Consider the following 21,820-nt stretch of genomic DNA (forward strand, 5'->3'; position numbering starts at 1 on the left):
GAATCGAACTCGCGGTCTAGCACTTAGAAGGCAGACGCGCTACCAACCAAGCTAACTAGGCTAGCAAGTTTAAAGTTTACCTACCTTTAAAACGTTTCAATCAGATTGCTTAACCCAACTTGATTAATGTTAATCTCAGAGCACGGGCACTAGGCAAAGTTTCCATATTTAATTCAATGGAAACAATTGATTTCATCCCACAGGAGGCGTCGCCCTAGTGTATGTGGGACAACCATTGGACACCGTCAAAGTCAAAATGCAAACCTACCCCCAGTTATATTCCAGCATGATAGACTGTTGTAAGAAAGTGTGGCGGGATGAAGGCCTTGTGAGGGGCTTGTATGCGGGCACAATTCCAGCTATTCTGGCGAATGTGGCGGAAAATTCTGTTCTATTTGCCTGCTATGGGTTTTGCCAGAAAATAATTTCGCTTTCGACAGGCACAAAGGTTGGTTGATTTGTGTTTAACACCCCTAATATTTGGAGACCTACTTATTGCCGCATCTATTTAGAATGAATAGTTGTGAGACTGGAAACTATGGCCTATCATAGGAAGACATTTTACCATGTCTAGATTTCAAAGACGAAGGAAAAAAAAGTATATAATCAGAATTTATTTCGTAACCCAATTATTTAGGAGGCTAAGTGTACAATCTTAACAGGGCTAAACATGGCTAAGCTTCGTTTTACTAGGAACACTTGGGTAAACATTAGAGAGTTTTTGCAACCAAAATTGTTCCCGTTTTAACTGAACTCTTTAACGTTATTTGACGAAAATCTTCCCTTATTGTTTTCAGAATGTGGAAGACATGAGTATACTAGCCAACGCGTCTGCAGGGTGTTTAGCCTCCTTCTTCTCATCATTCACGTTGTGCCCGACAGAACTTCTCAAAATACAACTACAAGCCGCTCATGAAGAGGCAACAAAGCTAGGAAACACATCAAAGGTAATTAAAAGAATTTTAATTGTGTTAAGCATAAATGGTCGTCACAAATGTCCTTACCCGCTCAATATAGTACGCTAAATTTTATGACTTGGACTCGAACCACCAACCTCCAAGTCCAGAGTCCACCGTGCTAACCACTACACAAATGAGGTTGGTGATCAAAGTAAATAAAAACAATGATACGATCAAGTGGAAGTATTAAGCTAGGTTAATATCAAAGGCTATTTCTTATTTCTGTAAACCACTCAAAAAAATTGAGGTGCGTCTTTTGAAGAAGCGATTGTGACGAGTTCGATTTTGATTCCCGAAAAGTAGTACTGGTTGTACATTCGTTTTATATGCAATATTATCTAATTGTTTCAGATAAACCTGGGCCTCTTTGGTTTAACCAAGCAAATTATTCGACAAGATGGACTCCGTGGTCTGTTCAAAGGGTTTGGGCCCACAGTAGCCCGGGAAATGCCCGGCTATTTTGTCTTCTTCGGAGGTTATGAAGCAACGAGGACCCTACTAGCTCCTGCGGACAAACCAAAAGAAGAATGTGGTACGTATTTCCTAATCATTCATCAATTAAGGTTAAATTGAGATGAAATAATGACTTATACCTACTCTTCACTTGAGTTATTATTTCATCTCAATTCATATGGAACTTCACAAAGCTACTGAGTCATCCATCAATAAATTAAGGTTAACTCTACTAAATAAGAAGAAAATATGTCTTCACTTGACTAAATAAACAACTTTAGTGATTGAAAAGAGTCAACATATTTCAGCATCTCATGATGCCATCCTCTAAGATTAACTATTAACTTGCCTCAGTGGTGAAGGCATTTTCCTGATAAACAGGGGGACGCAGGTTCAGCCCCTGCCAAGGTATGGAATTTTATCATAATTTATTCCCGAATTTGACCGCGTGATAAATCTCACCTAGAGGTTACTTTCCGAACAAGAGCCTATCGAGATTTTTTTTTTTTTTTTTTTTTTTTTTTTTTTTTTTTTTGTTCGCGATTTACAAACCTCTCTGTTTCCCATCTGTACAAAAGGTGAGTCTATTTACGTACACAAACTAAAGTTGATAGAATTTATTCTAAGCCTAGGCCTTTGATCAAAGCTACGCACGGCAAAAAGACATGTAGACAAAGCTAGTTTTGCATTCTAGAAAAAGGTCATTAACCCCATTGCAAACCTCTCTGTTTCCCATCTGTACAAAAGGTGAGTCTATTTACGTACACAAAAAAAAGATGATAGAATTTATTCTAAACCTAGGCCTTTGATCAAAGCTACGCACGGCAAAAAGACATGTAGACAAAGCTAGTTTTGCATTCTAGAAAAAGGTCATTAACCCCATTTTTTTCTTTCAATTTTTATTACTTTCCTTATCCTATAGGAAGGAAAATAATGTAATCGGGTCAAATTTTCGATGGTCAGTTTTTAGTGCCAAAATACGTTTTGCAACACATCAAAGGTAATTAAAAGAATTTTAATTGTGTTAAGCATAAATGCTCGTCACAAATGTCCTTACCCGCTCAATATAGTACGCTAAATTTTATGACTTGGACTCGAACCACCAACCACCAGGTCCAGAGTCCACCGTGCTAACCACTACACAAATGAGGTTGGTGATCAAAGATAATAAAAACAATGATACGATCAAGTGGAAGTATTAAGCTACGTTAATATCAAAGGCTATTTCTTATTTCTGTAAACCACACAAATAATTGAGGTGCGTCTTTTGAAGAAGCGATTGTGACGAGTTCGACTTTGATTCCCGAAAAGTAGAACTGGTTGTACATTCGTTTTATATGCAATATTATCTAATTGTTTCAGATAAACCTGGGCCTCTTTGGTTTAACCAAGCAAATTATTCGACAAGATGGACTCCGTGGTCTGTTCAAAGGGTTTGGGCCCACAGTAGCCCGGGAAATGCCCGGCTATTTTGTCTTCTTCGGAGGTTATGAAGCAACGAGGACCCTACTAGCTCCTGCGGACAAACCAAAAGAAGAATGTGGTACGTATTTCCTAATCATTCATCAATTAAGGTTAAATTGAGATGAAATAATGACTTATACCTACTCTTCACTTGAGTTATTATTTCATCTCAATTCATATGGAACTTCACAAAGCTACTGAGTCATCCATCAATAAATTAAGGTTAACTCTACTAAATAAGAAGAAAATATGTCTTCACTTGACTAAATAAACAACTTTAGTGATTGAAAAGAGTCAACATATTTCAGCATCTCATGATGCCATCCTCTAAGATTAACTATTAACTTGCCTCAGTGGTGAAGGCATTTTCCTGATAAACAGGGGGACGCAGGTTCAGCCCCTGCCAAGGTATGGAATTTTATCATAATTTATTCCCGAATTTGACCGCGTGATAAATCTCACCTAGAGGTTACTTTCCGAACAAGAGCCTATCGAGATTTTTTTTTTTTTTTTTTTTTTTTTTTTTTTTTTTTTTCGTGGTGTGTTGTTTTTTTTTTTTTTTTTTTTTTTTTTTTTTTTTTTTATGAGTCTGGTGATGCATTTAAGGGAATTATAATAACATGATTGTTCTCGAAAATTTAGAACGCAATTTTTCGTCATTAACGGAAACAAATTACCTACTTAATTTAAATCGATTTATGAGTGATAAATGACACAATTAAAATGTTATCAATCAGTGCCTTTAAATTCTTATTAGTCTCGTAATTTGTATTAATCACACCAATAAAAAAAAATAATAATAATAAAAAAAAAGGTTCCAAGATTCTTTTATCAATGAGAACGGTAAAAATGTCTCAATTTTTCTGAAAAAAAAAAATGCAATTATTAAAAAAATAATGGTCATCTTCAAAATGGAAAGAATTGAACTGTCTGTTTTATAGCTTTTAGGAAATTAGGAAATAATATTTCCCACTAGCCGAAATCCGTCGCTTCACTCCGGATTTCTGCTAGTAAACCTTAAGGCATGGCCGTTCTTGTAGGAAATAATTTCATTGAAATTGGATAACTTTAATTTTTACTCTATAAACCTCATGTCACCCATCCATTTAGTGGTCTTGCTCGGCGTAGCTTAACAAAAACGAACCGGAAAATAGCCTATAACCTTCACGGGAGTGCAAGCAATAAGTTCTCAAAGTTTCATAGCAATCGGATGAGCGGTTTGGCCAGGCATAAAGTTCGAACAAACACACAAACAAACAAATATTCATTTTTATATATTACGTAGATTACCTCGTGCAATATTTTCATAATCAACTTATCAACTCAATATTTTTCAAAGTTAGGCTTGAGTATGTACTTGTTTACAAATTTTATAAATTGTAAAATATTTCACCTAGCTTTTGTTATCATTCAATATTGTTATCAGTGTTCGACGAAATAATTAAGACACTTTGTTATCAATGAGTAATGAACTTGGGGATTGTAAGATGATAATGTTACTCAAACTAAAATGTTTATGTAGCACCTTGTACTAATTATAATTAATCTAATTATTCTCACGTATAGGTATCTAATTATTCTCGTATATCTAATTATTCTCACGTATACCAACTACAAAGTAGGTTCTAATAAGAACTTTTTAATTTTATCCATTTAGTAAAGGGACTTTTTAGTCCTCTCCGCACAGTATAAACAAACGAGTCTAATTAAGGTCTTTTCTTTTCCATAAACCACTTCATTGTTGTAGTGGTTAGCGTGGTGTACAGATCTGGAGGTTGGTGGTTCGAGTCCAAGTGAAGTCATAAAATTGGTTTTATTCGGGGAACGACAATTGTGACCAACAACCATGCTTAGCACAATTAAAATTCCTTTGAAAATCCTAACTTTTTTTTTATTTTATTTTTAAAGGGTCTTATTTTATTTTTAAATGGTCTTTAAAGGGTGTTTTTCTATATATTCTTTAAAAATGTTATACATATGGGATTTATTACCCATCGAATATAGAAAACCTTGTTTAGACTGCGAGAGTAAAGGGACTTTTCAGTCCTATGCTGGCAGTATAAACAAGGTATATCCTATTCTAACTATGAATCTTCTCCTAGGTGCCCTGGCAACTATGGCCGCAGGAGGTGTCGGTGGTATTGCCCTATGGACAGTAATATTTCCAGTGGATGTGATTAAATCCAGAGTACAAGCTAGCTCTCAGCAGAACACCGCCAACTTTGTCACACAAATGACGGACATTGTGAAAAAAGAAGGTGAGTACTCGTACCTAAATAGAAATAAAATACAGCCGAACCTATTTAAATTTATGTAATTTAGATATCCTTTGTGTAATATAACTAAATAGTAACAGCCGAACCTGTCTAAGCAGGACCCGTCTAAATGGGAAACCTGGATAAACGGGGGGAAAATCGTGACCCCTGTAATTGGGAAACACTTTTGTGTTTGGGAAACCTGGATAAGTGTAGAAAAAATTACGGGTCCAAGTTGATTCCCAATTAGACAGGTTTGACTGTAATATATCTCCAGCCTAGTTAGCTTGGAAGGTAGCCAGTCTGCCTTTTAAGCGCTAGATCCGGGGCGAACTGAGGTTCGTTCTCGGAACGTTTGGTTTTCTCCTATCCTGTCCTCCTTCTCTCTTTGATTTCGGGATGATAAGACTCCGGTGTTACGGTTCCTTCTATCAAACCTCTACTTTAATCCCATGAAGAAGGGTCTATGTTATTTTTGCTACTACATAGGCCCTATTTCCTGGGAACGATTAACTTTTTTCCTAATAACTTTGTTTCCGTTTTCAGGCGTTCTTGCGTTATACAACGGCTTGCAACCAACTCTGATCCGAACTATTCCAGCCTCTGCCGTGTTGTTTTTAGTCTACGAATATTCCAAGAAAATTATGAACACTTTGTTCCTCTAGCCGTAGACAGCAGAGACTGACAGCACTGATTTGTTTGGACAACCTCCGTAACTTCTTGGTTACTTCTGTGGTGTAGCGGTTTAGTGGTTTAGTCACAAAAGATCCAACCAGGTCGCAGTGACATAGGGCGTTTGTTATACCAATGGCCCTACTTATAGACTTATATCAATACCAATGTGGTGTAGCGGTAAAAGTAGGTACCCTCCTGGTAACCAGAAGGTCGCGGGTTCCATTCCAACCGAGACATTAAAATATCCCGAATTGCCGAATTCGTCCCGGATTATTTTATTTCTCGGGTGACATGGAAAAGAAAATACGTAGGTTCAATGAATCTATACGAACGTTAGCATAATAGTTATAGTCAGGGCGAGTGCCTATCATTCCTGGTAAGTGTAAGGGCGTGGGTTCGAATCCCAATCGGGGCATGAAATTTATTTATGACGACAGTAGTGGTAGTAGCTTATTGCTGGAATAAAAGAATGCTTTGGTCCTATTTGGGCAGGATTAAAAGCACTAATTACTATTTTGAGGATAAAAGAAATAAAAATAATGGAAAAATCAGCTATTTATTATTATTTTCGTGAGACTAGATTTATCATAGCGTGAGAGTGAACTTCATATTTTTTTCTTTCGTGTTCAAAGAGTTATCTGACGTTACTTGAAACCCCCACTTTCTCGCTTTTTTCCCATTTCTGTGTGAGTGTGTAAACGCATAGAAATAAATAAAAAAGAGAGGGTATTTCAAAAAGTGAGTAACTAAGGTATTTAATCGTAAGACTTTCACTACTTACAGTCGTGAAAGGTACCACTGATGTAAGCTGTAGAGTGTAGACTTTTACCAATACCAATTTATCTCAGGAACTTGTCATTTATTTTAACTATTTTTAACACTAAGGCTGAGGACCTTTTTCTATTATGCTGGCTTACACTTTTATTAAAGAAAGAAAAAAGGATTTCCCTTACGACATTTTTGGTTGGGTAATTGTTGGCCTTACGATATAACGTACGTTATAACTAACGTAAGGCAATTACCCAACCATCGATGATGTTAGGGTTGTATCAGTCAGATACTAGCTCTCCTGTCTTGTTTACAAATTGAATCTCCTGGACACACCAATGAAAGTTGATCTCATACGAAACAGTGCAGCCCAGACAAAAATAACTGTAGTCCCCGGCCTTAGACACGTGACCACCGGGTCTATATAATGTTAACATGAATGTTGACTTCCATTGACCAATAGTTCGTCCCGAAATTGAAGAGAGAAGGAAGACTGGATAGGAGAAAGCCAGCCGTTCCGAGAACGAACATTATCTGTTCAGGATAAAATCCGCCCCGGGCGGGAATCGAACTCGCGGTCTAGCACTTAGAAGGCAGACGCGCTACCAACCAAGCTAACTAGGCTAGCAAGTTTAAAGTTTACCTACCTTTAAAACGTTTCAATCAGATTGCTTAACCCAACTTGATTAATGTTAATCTCAGAGCACGGGCACTAGGCAATGTTTCCATATTTAATTCAATGAATCAATTGATTTCATCCCACAGGAGGCGTCGCCCTAGTGTATGTGGGACAACCATTGGACACCGTTAAAGTCAAAATGCAAACCTACCCCCAGTTATATTCCAGCATGATAGACTGTTGTAAGAAAGTGTGGCGGGATGAAGGCCTTGTGAGGGAAATTTCTAAAAAAGAAGCTTGTAATGTGTTTGTCTATAAATCCTCATAGACTCCATGACTAGATTAAAAAAAGTACCTAAAATCATTTAAAAAAATTGTTGACTTTAATAAAATGTACGATGATTTTGTTTCAGAATTTGACTATAAAGTAGATTAAAGTACTTTTCTAGAAAGATAAAAAATTGTTTGAAAGGTAGAAATCTTAATGTCTGAGGAATTTGACATCCATACCACCATTGGAATGAATAGCGGGACGAGTACGAATGGAAAAGGTAAGAAAGAAAAATATTAGTACCTAATAGTAATAATAATTAAGTAGCTAACAGGTAATAATAATAATAAAACTGTACAGCATTTTATTCTTGAACTTTCTTGGGAAATAGCCGTTAGGTACCTATATACCTCCTATGAAATATTGAAAACCTTTTTCTCATACCTACCTAATAGGTAAAAAGTCACTCGGATAGGAAGTGTCTCCTATTTCAAATGTAAAAAAAAAGGAAAAAACTTAGCTTAGCCCCTTTTTGGCTCAAATGGTATAGAGCAGTGACACTCACCTAAAGGTGTTATCTTTAATACTACCCGATCCCTTCTGCTCCTCAAAAACTCATTCGATATCTCTTGACGTTCACAACCCGACCATCGCGTTTGATGATGGTTAGATCCATTCCAAAGTAGGTAAATAGCTAGCGACCTTCTTTAAATAGGTTTTGAATCGATAAAGAAAGTAAAAAAAGCACGACAGAAGAGGGAGAGATAGAAAAACTTGTCTAGAAGGATGTCACAGTTGAAGTTTGTTCATAGTCAATTTCGTGTCTAGAAGTTAGATGTTAGTAGGGCTCGCAAAATTCTTCCGCGATTACATTTTTCGACTTCCTTTTGTACTTTGAATTGTTTGAAATGGACATGTTTCCTTTAGATGGGGGGCTCCTTTGTGGTGATTTGTCTTCAGGTATTTCTTTTATTTACTTGGATTTTTTGGCTATTTTTGACATTTTGGGCTACTAAAACAATTTTTTGACATTTTGGGCTGTTTCAGTTATCATACAGAGTTGTATTTCCTTCTTTTCTTCTTGCCTTGCTTATCATTTTATCTAGGACTAGCAGCCCAGACAAAAATAACTGTAGTCCCCGGCCTTAGACACGTGACCACCGGGTCTATAATGTTAACATGAATGTTGACTTCCATTGACCAATAGTTAACATTTGACCAGTAGTTAACATGGCACTATAAACCCGGGGCCTAGTGTCATTTTATTTGCCAAAGATACTGTAATACTCTTACGCCGTAATTTTTGTGATACAAGTAAAATACTTTGTTAGTTTTGTTTCTTAAATAAAATAAGCATGTTTTGTTATTTATTTTCCCATTTTATTCTTATTTTCATTTATTTACCTTTTTATTATTATTAAGTGTGCCGGGAGGCGCGCGAACGTCAAGAGTTGGAAGTGCCGCCCGGCCTATATTAACGTGAAATAGAGTTTCATGGTTTTTCGACATTTTCAAATCAGCTTTTCTCCCATTATTTTAAATATAACCAAGGCTTAATTATTTTTTTCCTTTCTTTTATTAATCTGTCCTGCGGGATCAGTTTTAACTTTAATCCTAAATCACGAGGATTAGGAAAGTATATTTTATTCCGTTCTATTGTGTTATTTTCTCTTCTATTCTCTTTTAATTAGAGCTCAAATAAAGGTTAACCACAAGTGCAGGGCGCCCATTAACCTTTGCAAAAGTTGGACGAGCTGTGTAATTGCTGAAGCCACGATATTACGTAAAATATTTCAAGGCTATATAAGTATAGAGCCGTTGTCTGACGGAAGATGTTACAAAAATATAACCAAGGCTTAATTAATTTTTTCCTTTCTTTTATTAATCTGTCCTGCGGGATCCGTTTTAATTTTAATCCTAAATCACGAGGATTAGGAAAGTATATTCTATTCCGTTCTATTGTGTTAATTTCTCTTCTATTCCATTTTAATTAGAGCTCAAATAAAGGTTAACCACAAGTGCAGGGCGCGCATTAACCTTTGCAAAAGTTGGACGAACTGTGTAATTGCTGAAGCCACGATATTACGTAAAATATTTCAAGGCTATATAAGTATAGAGCCGTTGTCTGACGGAAGATGTTACAAACTTTTTTCTACTTTTTCTATCATGCGAAATTTTTTCTTTCTTTTCTAAGAATTATGTTCTCATCTTTTCCCTGTTTGTATGAAAAAAATAATGAAATCTGAACATTTCACATTTCAGTAGGTAGCTAAAGGAACAGTGAGTTTTTTCCTAGTACCTACTCGGCTCATATTTTATCGAAATAATATGATGTCTAATGGTACTAGAGTTCTATTGTGTACTTGCCTTCTTGTTATGTACTATCTTGGTAGTTGAAAAATGGATTTCCTAACAGAAAGTTGTTCTTTTGATGTTCGCGATTTGCAAACCTCTTAGGACTAGTACACCGGGTTTTCCATGACAGATTCCTTGGTTTTGATTAATTTTCAAAATTATATAGGTATTACAAAAAATTGATCCTATTTCTGAAGATCGAACTCACGACAAATTGCTGCCTTTGTATAATTGCTTTTTTACATGCTTCATGCTTTGCCAACTGACTAGACTTATCGGAGAAATAAATCACAACATCGATTAAGTGGCCAATTTTCGCTAGGCCAGGACCTCTTTTTATTATCTCCATACCCATCTAAATTTTATTATTCCCCTAGTAAAAGTAGTAGCCCTAAAAGATCAGAAAAAGGGGCTAAAAAATGATTGTGTACCTATTCATGAGCTTCTGAGCTTTTTAAGTATTGGAGCTATTTGAGTATAGGTATTAGAGAGTAATATTTTTATAAGTATTAGAAGTAACATAAGATCTGAAAATTTGGTATTTCAACCTGGTTCTTTCCTTTCAGGATCCTACCTGAGTAATTTTCTTCAGAACACGCTGAAAAACAAGCAGGTGGAAATCTATTCTGACAAGCGAACTTTGTTTTTTTGACAATATTTTGACATTTTGGGCTGTTTCAGTTATCATACAGAGTTGTATTTCCTTCTTTTCTTCTTGCCTTGCTTATCATTTTATCTAGGACTATGGAGAAGTGGGCATCGTGTCAACTCAGTCCAACAATGTTTTACCTCCGGGTGGTTTTGTCAGTGACAGTGGAGACTCTGCGGGGAACATTAAATAATATTTTGTTATCTTCTGTTTACAGGGGCGAAGAAAAATCAAAAATGCTGTTTAACGATTCCACCTCGGAAGCACAGACAAGCATGACTGAGGATCGATAAAAAAACATGAACATTGAAAACTGCTCATAAATTTTGCTTCAATTAAGTAGCATAAACTTAAACTAAATTCTTCAAAAATAACTATAGTAAAAATTCCATCAAGTTCTACAGGAATACAACAAAAAAGAGAACTATGTAGATATATGATATAACTAGGACCTAGACTTCGTCGAATTCTGTGAAAAGTTCCTCTAGCTTTTCTACTATTTGAACTAGTTCTGGACTTTTGTTAATTTCACTCACAGATTTAATCAGAATTAGGTACAAATCATTTATTACCTACACAGATTCGTATTTAACCCGAGTTTTAGGTATAAAAAAACATGAACATTGAAAACTGCTCGTAGCATAAACTTAACATGACCAAACTCTTCAAAAATAACTATAGTAAAAAATTCCATCAAATTCTTCAGAACTTCAGAAAGAGAACTATGCAGATATAACTAGGACCTAAACTTCGTCGAATTCTGTGAAAAGTTCCTTTAGCTTTTCTACTATTTGAACTAGTTCTGGATTTTTGTTAATTTCACTCACAGATTTAATCAGAATTAGGTACAAATCATTTATTACCTACACAGATTCGTATTTAACCCGAGTTTTAGGGCTGTTTTTCCCTACATCTAAGGCTCAAATTCCAATTTTCTACTTACCCGTCCGAGTCGGATCCTATTTTGTGGGCAATCTTATCCAAGATGAGGAGGACCGTCCTTTTTTTAAGCATAAATCTAATCTAAATTTAAAAGACCCAATTTTGTCTCGATAATACCGTCCACAGCCACAGCAACAGCAACAATTAGCGCTGCACCAATGACAACCAACAGTCTGCACGGCGGCTATGTTGAAATCTGAACTCGCGCGACTTACCGGGTGGTCTAGTTCGACCGACCGGCCCGGTAAACACATGTCCGAGTCGGATCCTATTTTGTGGGCAATCTTATCCAAGATGAGGAGGACCGTCCTCTTTTTAAGCCTAAATCTAATCTAAATTTAATACATTCTTATTCAACATACAAGTTGCCGGAAGCTTCCCAGATCTAAATTTAAGCAAACAGAAATTGCAAATATAAGTTGTTTGTAAATCTCTATCCTCCAGAAATCCAAGAAGCTCTTTCCAAAGGTCGCATGAAGGTAAATTTCTCATCTTCTTATACATAACAACATCTTGCTTGAACAATAATTTTGAGCAAGATATACAGGAATGTATAGGTAAATCCTGACTCCGTTTTGTCATTGCCTCGAATGAAGTTTTATGCTGCTCCTTTATTTCATCTTCATTATGGAAGGACAAAAATCTCTTCCCAAAGGTCGCATGAAGGTAAATTTCTCATCTTCTTTACACAACAACATCTCTCCTCAACATTAATTTTGAGCAAGACATAGAATAGAATAGAATATACCTTGTTTATCCTGCCCGAATAGGCCTGAAATGTATAGGTAAAGTCAATATAGACATACAGGAATATATAGGTAAATCCTGACTCCGTTTTGTTAGTTCAGACTCGACATCATCATTGTGATGCACGGCGCCTTTGTTGAAATCTGAACTCGCGCGACTTACCGGGTCCAGTTCGACCGACCGGCCCGGTAAACACATTGGCTGTATCATTTCCTATACGACCATTATCTTCTTTAATCTTTGAAAACAGTAGCATATTTAATCGACTTTTTAGTATCCAGAAGATAAAAGGATATACCTACCTACCACTACCTATGTTTTTTATTCCGATCCTGTTCTGTTGCACCCTTTGTATATGAATTTTCACGCGAGGGCGTTTATTCTTTTTTTAAGAAATCACCAATTATTTGCCTTATTTTGTCTTTACTACACTAACTTATTTCTGTGATTATAATATTATTCTTGATTTTTAGGAGATTAGTATTGTGTTTTTCATGCTCTAATATACGACTCAAGTTTGTTTCATCTCTATTTTTCTTTTACTTTAAGCAAAAAATGTGTCTTGTAGGTTAACAACAAAATAGTCTAGTTCAATTTGTGTACATTATCCTTTGTAAAAACGGTAATTAAAAAATCTTGTTAATCAATAGTCGTACAAAACTCAACACACTTCACTCCCGGTTTTATAGTCTCATGTTAACCCTCCGTAGATCGGGGAGAGTTGTTTATTTGTTACGTTTATTTTCACATGTACTTAAAATATGGCTACCATGGAAGTATGGCTCACCGTTTAAATATGGCTATTTCTCACCATGGAAAGATGGATGGCTCTATTTCTCGCCATTTAAGTATGGCTTTTTTCTTACCATGGAAATATGGCTATTTCTCACCATGGAAGTATGGCTATTTCTCACCATGAAAGTATGGCTCTTTCTTACCATGGAAGTATGGCTATTTCTCACATGGAAATATGGCTGTATTTCTCGCCATGCAAATATGGCTAATTCTCTCCACGGAAATGACGACCTTATGAGCATTGTACAGCGTTGTATCATTACCACTAACTAAAAACACCCTTTCCTTTTTTTCATTTTCTTTCACTATTTTCTCGTCCATCCTTACCACCCATTTCTCTAGCAACTTACTTAGAAGGAAACATGTTTACTTAATTTTAAGATTAACTATCTAGTGTGGGGAGAGTAGTTTATTTGTTACGTTTATTTTCACATGTACTTAAAATATGGCTACCATGGAAGTATCAAGTATGGCTCACCGTTTAAATATGGCTATTTCTCACCATGGAAAGATGGCTGGCTCTATTTCTCGCCATTTAAGTATGGCTTTTTTCTTACCCTGGAAATATGGCTATTTCTCACCATGGAAGTATGGCTCTTTCTTACCATGGAAGTATGGTTATTTCTCGTCATGGAAGTATGGCTCTTTCTTACCATGGAAGTATGGTTATTTCTCGTCATGGAAGTATGGCTATTTCTCACATGGAAATATGGCTGTATTTCTCGCCATGCAAATATGGCTAATTCTCTCCACGGAAATCACGACCTTATGAGTATTGTACAGCGTTGTATCATTACCACTAACTAAAAACACCCTTTCCGTTTTTTTCATTTTCTTTCACTCTTTTCTCGTCCATCCTTACCACCCATTTCTCTAGCAACTTACTTAGAAGGAAACATGTTTACTTAATTTTAAGATTAACTATCTAGTGATATACTATACATTCCAAACGTTCATATTTTGTAAGTGCCTTAATTTAGTCGAATAAAGGTTGGCGCAGGCAAGTCTGCTTCGTAGATAGGATTTAATTTGTTAAGGAGGAATACTTAGTTGCTCCTCGATCCATCCGCCTCTTGGCGAACTGGTTTTAGTACTTGTTCTCGAACCACCAACCTCCTGATCCAAAGTCCGCCGAGACAACCACCACACTAGTGAAGTTGGTGCTCCCCTGTATGAATCTGCGATCTGCGTCGGGATTTCTTTGTGTACTAACGGAGATACGGTCCGTACTATGCTGACTATGCTGCGTTAAAATTAGGTAGGTAATAATAGAAAGTGAAAATATGCTCACAGAAAGAATAATATCGATTACGAAATAGATTTACTTAGCTCTAACCCTAACCAAATTTACAGTTTTTAATATACCTACTAGAAGTGTGCAAAACAAAAGAGAACTTTCTAAGGCTGGTGTCTACAGTTTTCCGTGCTATACCAAGTCTTTCTGTCTGACACTTTTTCATACTTTGTTTTTTTTTTTTTTTTTTTTTTTTTTTTTTTTTTCTTTTTTTTACGTTTGTTCTTTTGAGTTGATTAAAATTCTGTCAGCAGTCAGAGTAAGGTTTAGAGTGAGCTTAAATTATTCGTTTAATGTTGTGTAATGCAAGTGGTCAGTGAATGTTGTTTTTCATATCATACTGCGAAATTCTCCATGGGTAACATGAAAATGAAAAGTCCATTTTTAAATTTATTTTTCTAGATTTAGGGTCTTGTTTATTTCATTGTAGATATTGTAAAATACCTATAGAACGTTTTGTAATATTTTAATCAAATGATTTTTATACAAGGTGTAACAGAATTCGGGATAAAAAAATAATTATATCTGAATTGGTTTCACACATCTGCATAGACTTGAATGGAATATTATCGAGTCTTTATAGCCACACAACTGGGAAAGAGCTGGGAGCTGATAAGAGATTTTATTATTCTGTATTATGAAATAGCCATTTCATCCACCTCAACATTCATCACAATTCAATACCAAAACAGAAGAACAAAAGGAGGGATAATTTGGGAACTTTGTGTTTGCCACATAAGTATGTGACTTTATCCAATGGAATATTTTTTCCTGATGTTTTCTGTACATAAGCCTGGGTTTTGAAGATGAGATTTGATTGGATTTGAAAACATTTGTTAATTAAATATGCTATGAAGTTACTTATCTTACCTAGGTATCTAGGTTAATTCAAAATAGGTACAAACTAAGCCAAAAATGACCCAATTTAAACTAGAACATAATATCTAGTCCATTTACAATGTGCACCAAAATTGAAGTTCTGTTGAAAGAGACCCCTATGTTTTTTTTTTTTTTTTTTTTTTTTTTTTTTTTCAAAAAAAAAAAACTTTAAAAGTGTTTTTTATTCCGATTCTGTTGCACCCTTTGTATATGAATTTTCACGCGAGGGCGTTTATTCTTTTTTTAAGAAATCACCAATTATTTGCCTTATTTTGTCTTTACTACACTAACTTATTTCTGTGATTATAATATTATTCTTGATTTTTAGGAGATTAGTATTGTGTTTTTCATGCTCTAATATACGACTCAAGTTTGTTTCATCTCTATTTTTCTTTTACTTTAAGCAAAAAATGTGTCTTGTAGGTTAACAACAAAATAGTCTAGTTCAATTTGTGTACATTATCCTTTGTAAAAACGGTAATTAAAAAATCTTGTTAATCAATAGTCGTACAAAATTAATTTATTACCTATCTTTTTTTTTTACGAAAATCTAGTTTCGCTGACTTCACAAAATTGTAGGCATTTTTCTTGAGCTCCTCTGAAAGTAGTCCACAAAATTAGAGCCTGGATTTAGATACTATACGTTTTAAAAAATACTTAACCATTTATTTTTTGTCAATCTTGTGTTCTATGTGTACATACTAGGTACTCCATTTGCCATTTGCCTAGGTGGAGGTTGGTCTGTAGTCAAAAAGAAGCTTTCAGGTGTTTCCCAGTCCACTAGTCTCTTACGTTTACGGGTCCTAATAGATTCTTGATTTTCTTCTCGATTTATTAGGGTTTACATTTCTTTGGCTCTTGTGTTCTATGCTTCTATGTGTACATACTAGGTACTCCATTTGCCTAGGTGGAGGTTGGTCTGTAGTCAAAAAGAAGCTTTCAGGTATTTCCCAGTCCACTAGTCTCTTACGTTTACGGGTCCTAATAGATTCTTGATTTTCTTCTCGATTTATTAGGGTTTACATTTCTTTGGCTTAGTGGCCTGGATTTTTTTTATTTTAAGCCTGTTAAAGACCAAAATCTCCCACAAAAATCTCTTATATTGCCCTTATTACCCCCTCTAGAGCGTTAACCAGCCAAAATTAAAACGCAAGAAATTTCATAAACAATTTCAAGTACATATCAATGAATCCAAATTCAAGAAATTAATTTCCCATTTTCGGTTTGTACCGGTTACTTTCTGCAGTACAGTTTAAAAACTAGATTTTTTTTTTCTCTAGAAAATTTACCATTTTTTATTATTTGTAAAGTATCTTATGCAATGTTTAATTTTGTAATTAGTTAGGAACTGAATTCAAAAAACTTCGCTTGAGTAAAAAAATACGGCAAAGAAATTAATTTCCCATTTTCGTTTTGTACCGGTTACTTTCTGCACTACAGTTTAAAAACTAGATTTTTTTTTTCTCTAGAAAATTTACCATTTTTTATGATTTGTAAAGTATCTTATGCAATGTTTAATTTTGTAATTAGTTAGGAACTGAATTCAAAAAACTTCGCTTGAGTAAAAAAATACGGCATCGTTCAAAATCGTTCATCATTGGAGGCTTTCATCCAAGAATTAGAATACAGACGAAAATTGAGTTGTGAGGAAAATACGGCATCGTTCAAAATCGTTCATCATTGGAGGCTTTCATCCAAGAATTAGAATACAGACGAAAATTGAGTTGTGAGGAAAAGAGTTGTCTTTGATCTCTAGAAGAAGGTAGATGTATATCTTATTGGGACAATATTACTAAAACTTTGGTGCCTTCGTGAATATTTGAATAACTGAGCAAAGTATGATTTGATGGAGCGACTTTTTTGGGGCCAATGTCCCAACAATATGACCATCAGTAAAGCTGTTTAACTTGAAAGAGACTCAGTTGGAAAAAAAAGGTACGTCGGCACCGCTTTTGCAATACTTCAAGGCACATTCTTTTACATACACGCCTATCCAAGAATGGAAAAGTCTGGTTAGAAAATTTCCGTCCTGACCGGGATTCGAACCTAACACCTCCGGGTTGAGAGTCAGTGCTCTTGTCCACTCGGCCATAGAGGTGGGCACGGACTGAGTTTAGGAGATCCCTCTTGTATGAAAGCTTTTGATTCACAATTTTACCAAAGAATAACGACAAATTCGTGCTGGCAACGAAATTCGTTAGGATAGTCGTTATAGTCTGTTTTTTTTTGTAACTTGAAAGGCGGTGTTGCCATTGTGAATTTTCTTGCTAACATGTGTGTTCAACTGGCAACACGTTCCTTTGCACTTAAAATCAAGTGTGGAAATGAACCAAGCAAGACTCATGTCATATACTCAATTATTTTACTCAAACGTTTGTTTTACATTTAATTTATTTTAACGTTCAACCACTCGTAGATTCTTCGTTTACTGATTGGACAGTGGTCCGATTTTACCGTTACTTTTGTCAACGCTTAAAATATATTCAAATAAAGGATCTCGTATTTGATTGAGTGCACTTGGCAACCGAGCAGTCAGATACAAGATTATTTTATTTAATATTTTTTTAAGGAAGACGAAAGTAATTTGTAAAATTGGGTTTTAGAAACATTAAGTTAGGTACGTCACTAAAATCATAAGATTTGTTAACTCAAATTTTTGAGTTACAGAATCACCGTTGTGAAAACCAAGAGCTTTATTGTTTCAACTGTCCAAAAAAAAAGTTTCATTATTTCTTCAGGGTTTCACATGTTAGATTTATGCATGCAAACCTTAGTGTTCACGTTAAGTACTTATATAAAAATTGAATTTCAATTTATTTTAACCAAGTATTTTAATTTTGAGAATTATCCACAAAGCACCATCACTTTTTTTTTCTTTGTAATCCAAATATCCAAATTTAACCATGATTAGGGAAATGATATGATCAATACCAATTTTGTAATCCCTAACGATATGTAGGAGCCTTTATTATTTTGAAAAAAGATCTGTGTTGGGGTTTTAGTGAAACAATATTAGTGTTTGTTGTTGAAGTACATTCAAGTAGAAACAATGTAGAAACAAGTAGAAACAAGTAGAAAGTACATTCAAGAAGAAACAATGTTAGTACATTCAATGATTTCAATGGCAATAGGTGTCTGTTAATACAACTTTGACTCTGGAAAAGAGATATCCATGTTTGCTAGCATGATTACTTTTTAAAATAATAGACAATAAAAATTAACTTTTGTTATCTTATTGTATCATGTGATGCTTTCAATTATGTGTAATAGTAATTATTTACAAAGGAGACAGACAAATCTTTTGCAGATGAATCCTTTAATGAAGTAGGAATGGACCAAGAAGACATTGAGGAACAGTCTAGTTTCCAAGACGAGATACGTAGCAAGCTGGTAGAATCCATGGAAGTGAAGGAGATATCTGTTCTGGAACCCAAGGATGGGTCGTTGTATCCTTGTCTGGATGAGGCCAGTGTTCTGGTTGATAATGATACTTCCAGGTGAGCTTTTTTTTTCTAATTAATACTTGCTTACTTACCCTGAAATTAAAAAGATAGTAATTTTTGAGGTTGCAAGGTTCTCTTGGAGTAGCTCTTCCACCCAACCGCTAATGCTCAAATGTCAAGATAACATGTTCCCAGAAAGATGATGATTTTCTTGTACTAGCCGAAATCCTTAAGGTATGACCGTTCATGTCACTCATCCATTTAGTGGTCTTGCTCGGCGTAGCTTAACAAAAACGAACCGGAAAATAGCCTATAACCTTCACGGGAGTGCAAGCAATAAGTCGACAAAGTCGGCTGGAATTAAACCAGCTCCCTCCTGTTTACCAGGTCAGCGTCTTGCCCACTACACCAACATTAGACGCTCTCTGAAAAACATCACCTTGTAAAAACTCACTGTAGTTCTCCTGTATACACCAAATTTTTCTTTGAAATAGTTTAGCACCTAGGTCTTTTAGTACTTTGTGATACATCGTAAAACCAACTGAAACAAGTATTAACTTTTGCTTCAAAATCAATAATTTATTTCTAAATTTCATACTAATTTATTTCATTTTTTACTTTCTTTTACTTTACTTTATGGGTGGTTGGGTTGATTAAGGATTTAGATAAATTCAGGAGGATAAAAAGAGTGTAAGGATCACCTAGAAAATTATTCGAAGAGTGCAATAGGCATTACTATTTTTAATAGAAAGCTTGGAATTTTGGGGCAATATTGATGAGTTTCATCACCTACTCAGTTCTTGATGGCGACCTTTACAATCTGTTTGTTCTTTTCACCTAGAAAATTATTCGAAGAGTGCAATAGACATTACTCTATTTTTGATAGAAAGCTTGGAATTTTGGGGCAATATTGATGAGTTTCATCACCTACTCAGTTCTTGATGGCGACCTTTACAATCTGTTTGTTCTTCAATAGAGAATAATGTTTATTACTGCATTCTTTTTTATATGTATTTATATATTTAATCTAAGAAAATATTTATTTCTAATTACCTTTTATATTTCAAAAATAACTGTCCATATATTGTTCTGTTTTATTTCTTTGTAGATTTTGTTTACTTTAGCATGATAGTTCAGTGAATTAAAATTATTTGTAAAGGTTGTGTCACTAGTACTCAGACGTAACATTCCAAAACCCATAGCTACAAATATTGTAAAAATATGGGGAAATTTACAAGTGTATCCCAAAGCACGCTTGAATTAAATTTGATAAATTATTGAACCATTTTACTTCTCTCCTTATCCCGTATCTCATAGAAAATGAAAAGTTTGACATGCGAAGGCTTTGCAATCTGTGAAACGAATTTTTATTATGTTGTTGTTTTTTTAATTTATTTTTATGTGGAATGGAAGAAAAATAAATAAAAAGAAATAATCTATTTAAATTTAAACCAAATCTAGTTTTCTTTTAATTTATTTTTATGTGGAATGGAAGAAAAATAAATAAAAAGAAATAATCTATTTAAATTTAAACCAAATCTAGTTTTCTTTTTGAGCCTAGGGAATGAAATGCTTATTTTGGAATAAGTAAATATTTGTTACCCATTGCGAAGCTATTAACTTCGCTAGACATTGCTTAGCTTAACAAATTTGGAACATGTATCTGGAAAAGGAAACATAAAGTTATACCTATCGAGAAAAAGAAGAACCACTTGTATTTAACTTCAACTAAATTAATAGAGGCAGGTATGTATTCACTTTTTCATTGGTTTGTTCATTCAAAACAGAAGGTACAATATTTAGGAACAAAGAAAAATGGTGACGTCAAATGAAAATGAAAAATCTAAACCTTGGTAAGTAAGCAGGTATATCTGTTAGGTTCAATCCCCGAATTCTCTCAATGAGCGAAAAAATAGCTCACTTCGCGGAGTAAAAAAGCAAACTGCTCATTCCCCGAAATTCGACAATTAAGCAACTGTAAATAGCTCAGTCCGCGGACTGAATTTATGCAAAAGCTAAAATGCCGAAATCGGCCATTCAGCACCAACCTTCGCGGAGTAAAAAATGCAAAATGCTCATTCCCCGAATTTCGACAATTAAGCAACTGTAAATAGCTCAGTCCGCGGACTGAATTTATGCAAAAGCTAAAATGCCGAAATCGGCCATTCAGCACCAAAAGAAAGAAGGCTAAACTGCTCACTCCGCGGAGTGGAAAACACAAAATGCCAGACCGCGGATTGTGCGTTTTGAAAAATGTTCAAACCCCGATCTCATGGTATACTCAGGGTGTCTACCAGACTGGAAAACCGGGAATTGTTAGAGAATTTCACGGAGACTGGAATTGTCAGGGAATTTCTCAAAAAATTGACAAAAATCCAAAAGAGTCAGTGAATTTTTCAAAGCCTAAAAAAAAAGAATTTTCGGTCCATAAAAAAGTATGCAATTTTGAAGGGGCAACTCATATTTTCTCGAAAAAAATTCGCCTGTGGCGCTGTAATTATAGAAATGTATTAGGGGAAATTTTCAAAGCCTACAGGGAATTTCACGGAGGCTGGAAAAGTCAGGGAATTGTCAGGGAATTTCTCAAAAAATTGACAAAAATCCAAAAAAGTCAGGGAATTTTTCAAAGCCTAAAAAAATATGTAAATATTTGTTACCCATTGCGAAGCTATTGACTTCGCTAGACATTGCTTAACTTAACAAATTTGGAACATGTATCCGGAAAAGGACAACATAAAGTTATATCTAGAAAAAGAAGAAGAGCCACTTGTATTTAACTTCAACTAAATTAATAGAGGCAGGTATGTATTCACTTTTTCACTGGTTTGTTCATTCAAAACAGAAGGTACAATATTTAGGAACAAAGAAAAATGGTGACGTCAAATGAAAATGAAAAATCTAAACCTTGGTAAGTAAGCAGGTATATCTGTTAGGTTCAATCCCCGAATTCTCTCAATGAGCGAAAAAATAGCTCACTTCGCGCCTTCGCGGAGTAAAAAATGCAAAATGCTCATTCCCCGAATTTCGACAATTAAGCAACTGTAAATAGCTCAGTCCGCGGACTGAATTTATGCAAAAGCTAAAATGCCGAAATCGGCCATTCAGCACCAAAAGAAAGAAGGCTAAACTGCTCACTCCGCGGAGTGGAAAACACAAAATGCCAGACCGCGGATTGTGCGTTTTGAAAAATGTTCAAACCCCGATCTCATGGTATACTCAGGGTGTCTACCAGACTGGAAAACCGGGAATTGT

General features: G+C 35.1%; 1 protein-coding gene and 1 long non-coding RNA gene across 2 annotated transcripts in view; both read left to right on the top strand.

Annotated features, from left to right (window-relative positions):
* LOC103509509 (mitochondrial ornithine transporter 1) overlaps window positions 1-6,959 on the top strand; it is a 10,717-nt gene extending 3,758 nt beyond the window's left edge. Inside the window, exons 3-7 of the mRNA XM_026823825.1 lie at window positions 204-448; window positions 798-947; window positions 1,311-1,491; window positions 4,979-5,134; window positions 5,678-6,959. Of these exons, the coding sequence (XP_026679626.1) occupies window positions 204-448; window positions 798-947; window positions 1,311-1,491; window positions 4,979-5,134; window positions 5,678-5,796 (851 nt within the window). The 3' untranslated portion in view covers window positions 5,797-6,959. The remainder of the gene's footprint in view (window positions 1-203; window positions 449-797; window positions 948-1,310; window positions 1,492-4,978; window positions 5,135-5,677) is intronic.
* A 4,707-nt stretch (window positions 6,960-11,666) lies between these two features.
* On the top strand, window positions 11,667-12,713 carry LOC113467581. The gene is made up of 2 exons (XR_003391611.1): window positions 11,667-12,195; window positions 12,229-12,713. It is a non-coding gene; the product is annotated as an uncharacterized LOC113467581 (long non-coding RNA).
* Window positions 12,714-21,820: the final 9,107 nt, after the last annotated feature.

The sequence above is a fragment of the Diaphorina citri genome, unplaced genomic scaffold (genome assembly GCF_000475195.1).
Source record: "Diaphorina citri unplaced genomic scaffold, Diaci psyllid genome assembly version 1.1 scaffold505, whole genome shotgun sequence".
NCBI classification, from domain to species: domain Eukaryota; kingdom Metazoa; phylum Arthropoda; class Insecta; order Hemiptera; family Psyllidae; genus Diaphorina; species Diaphorina citri.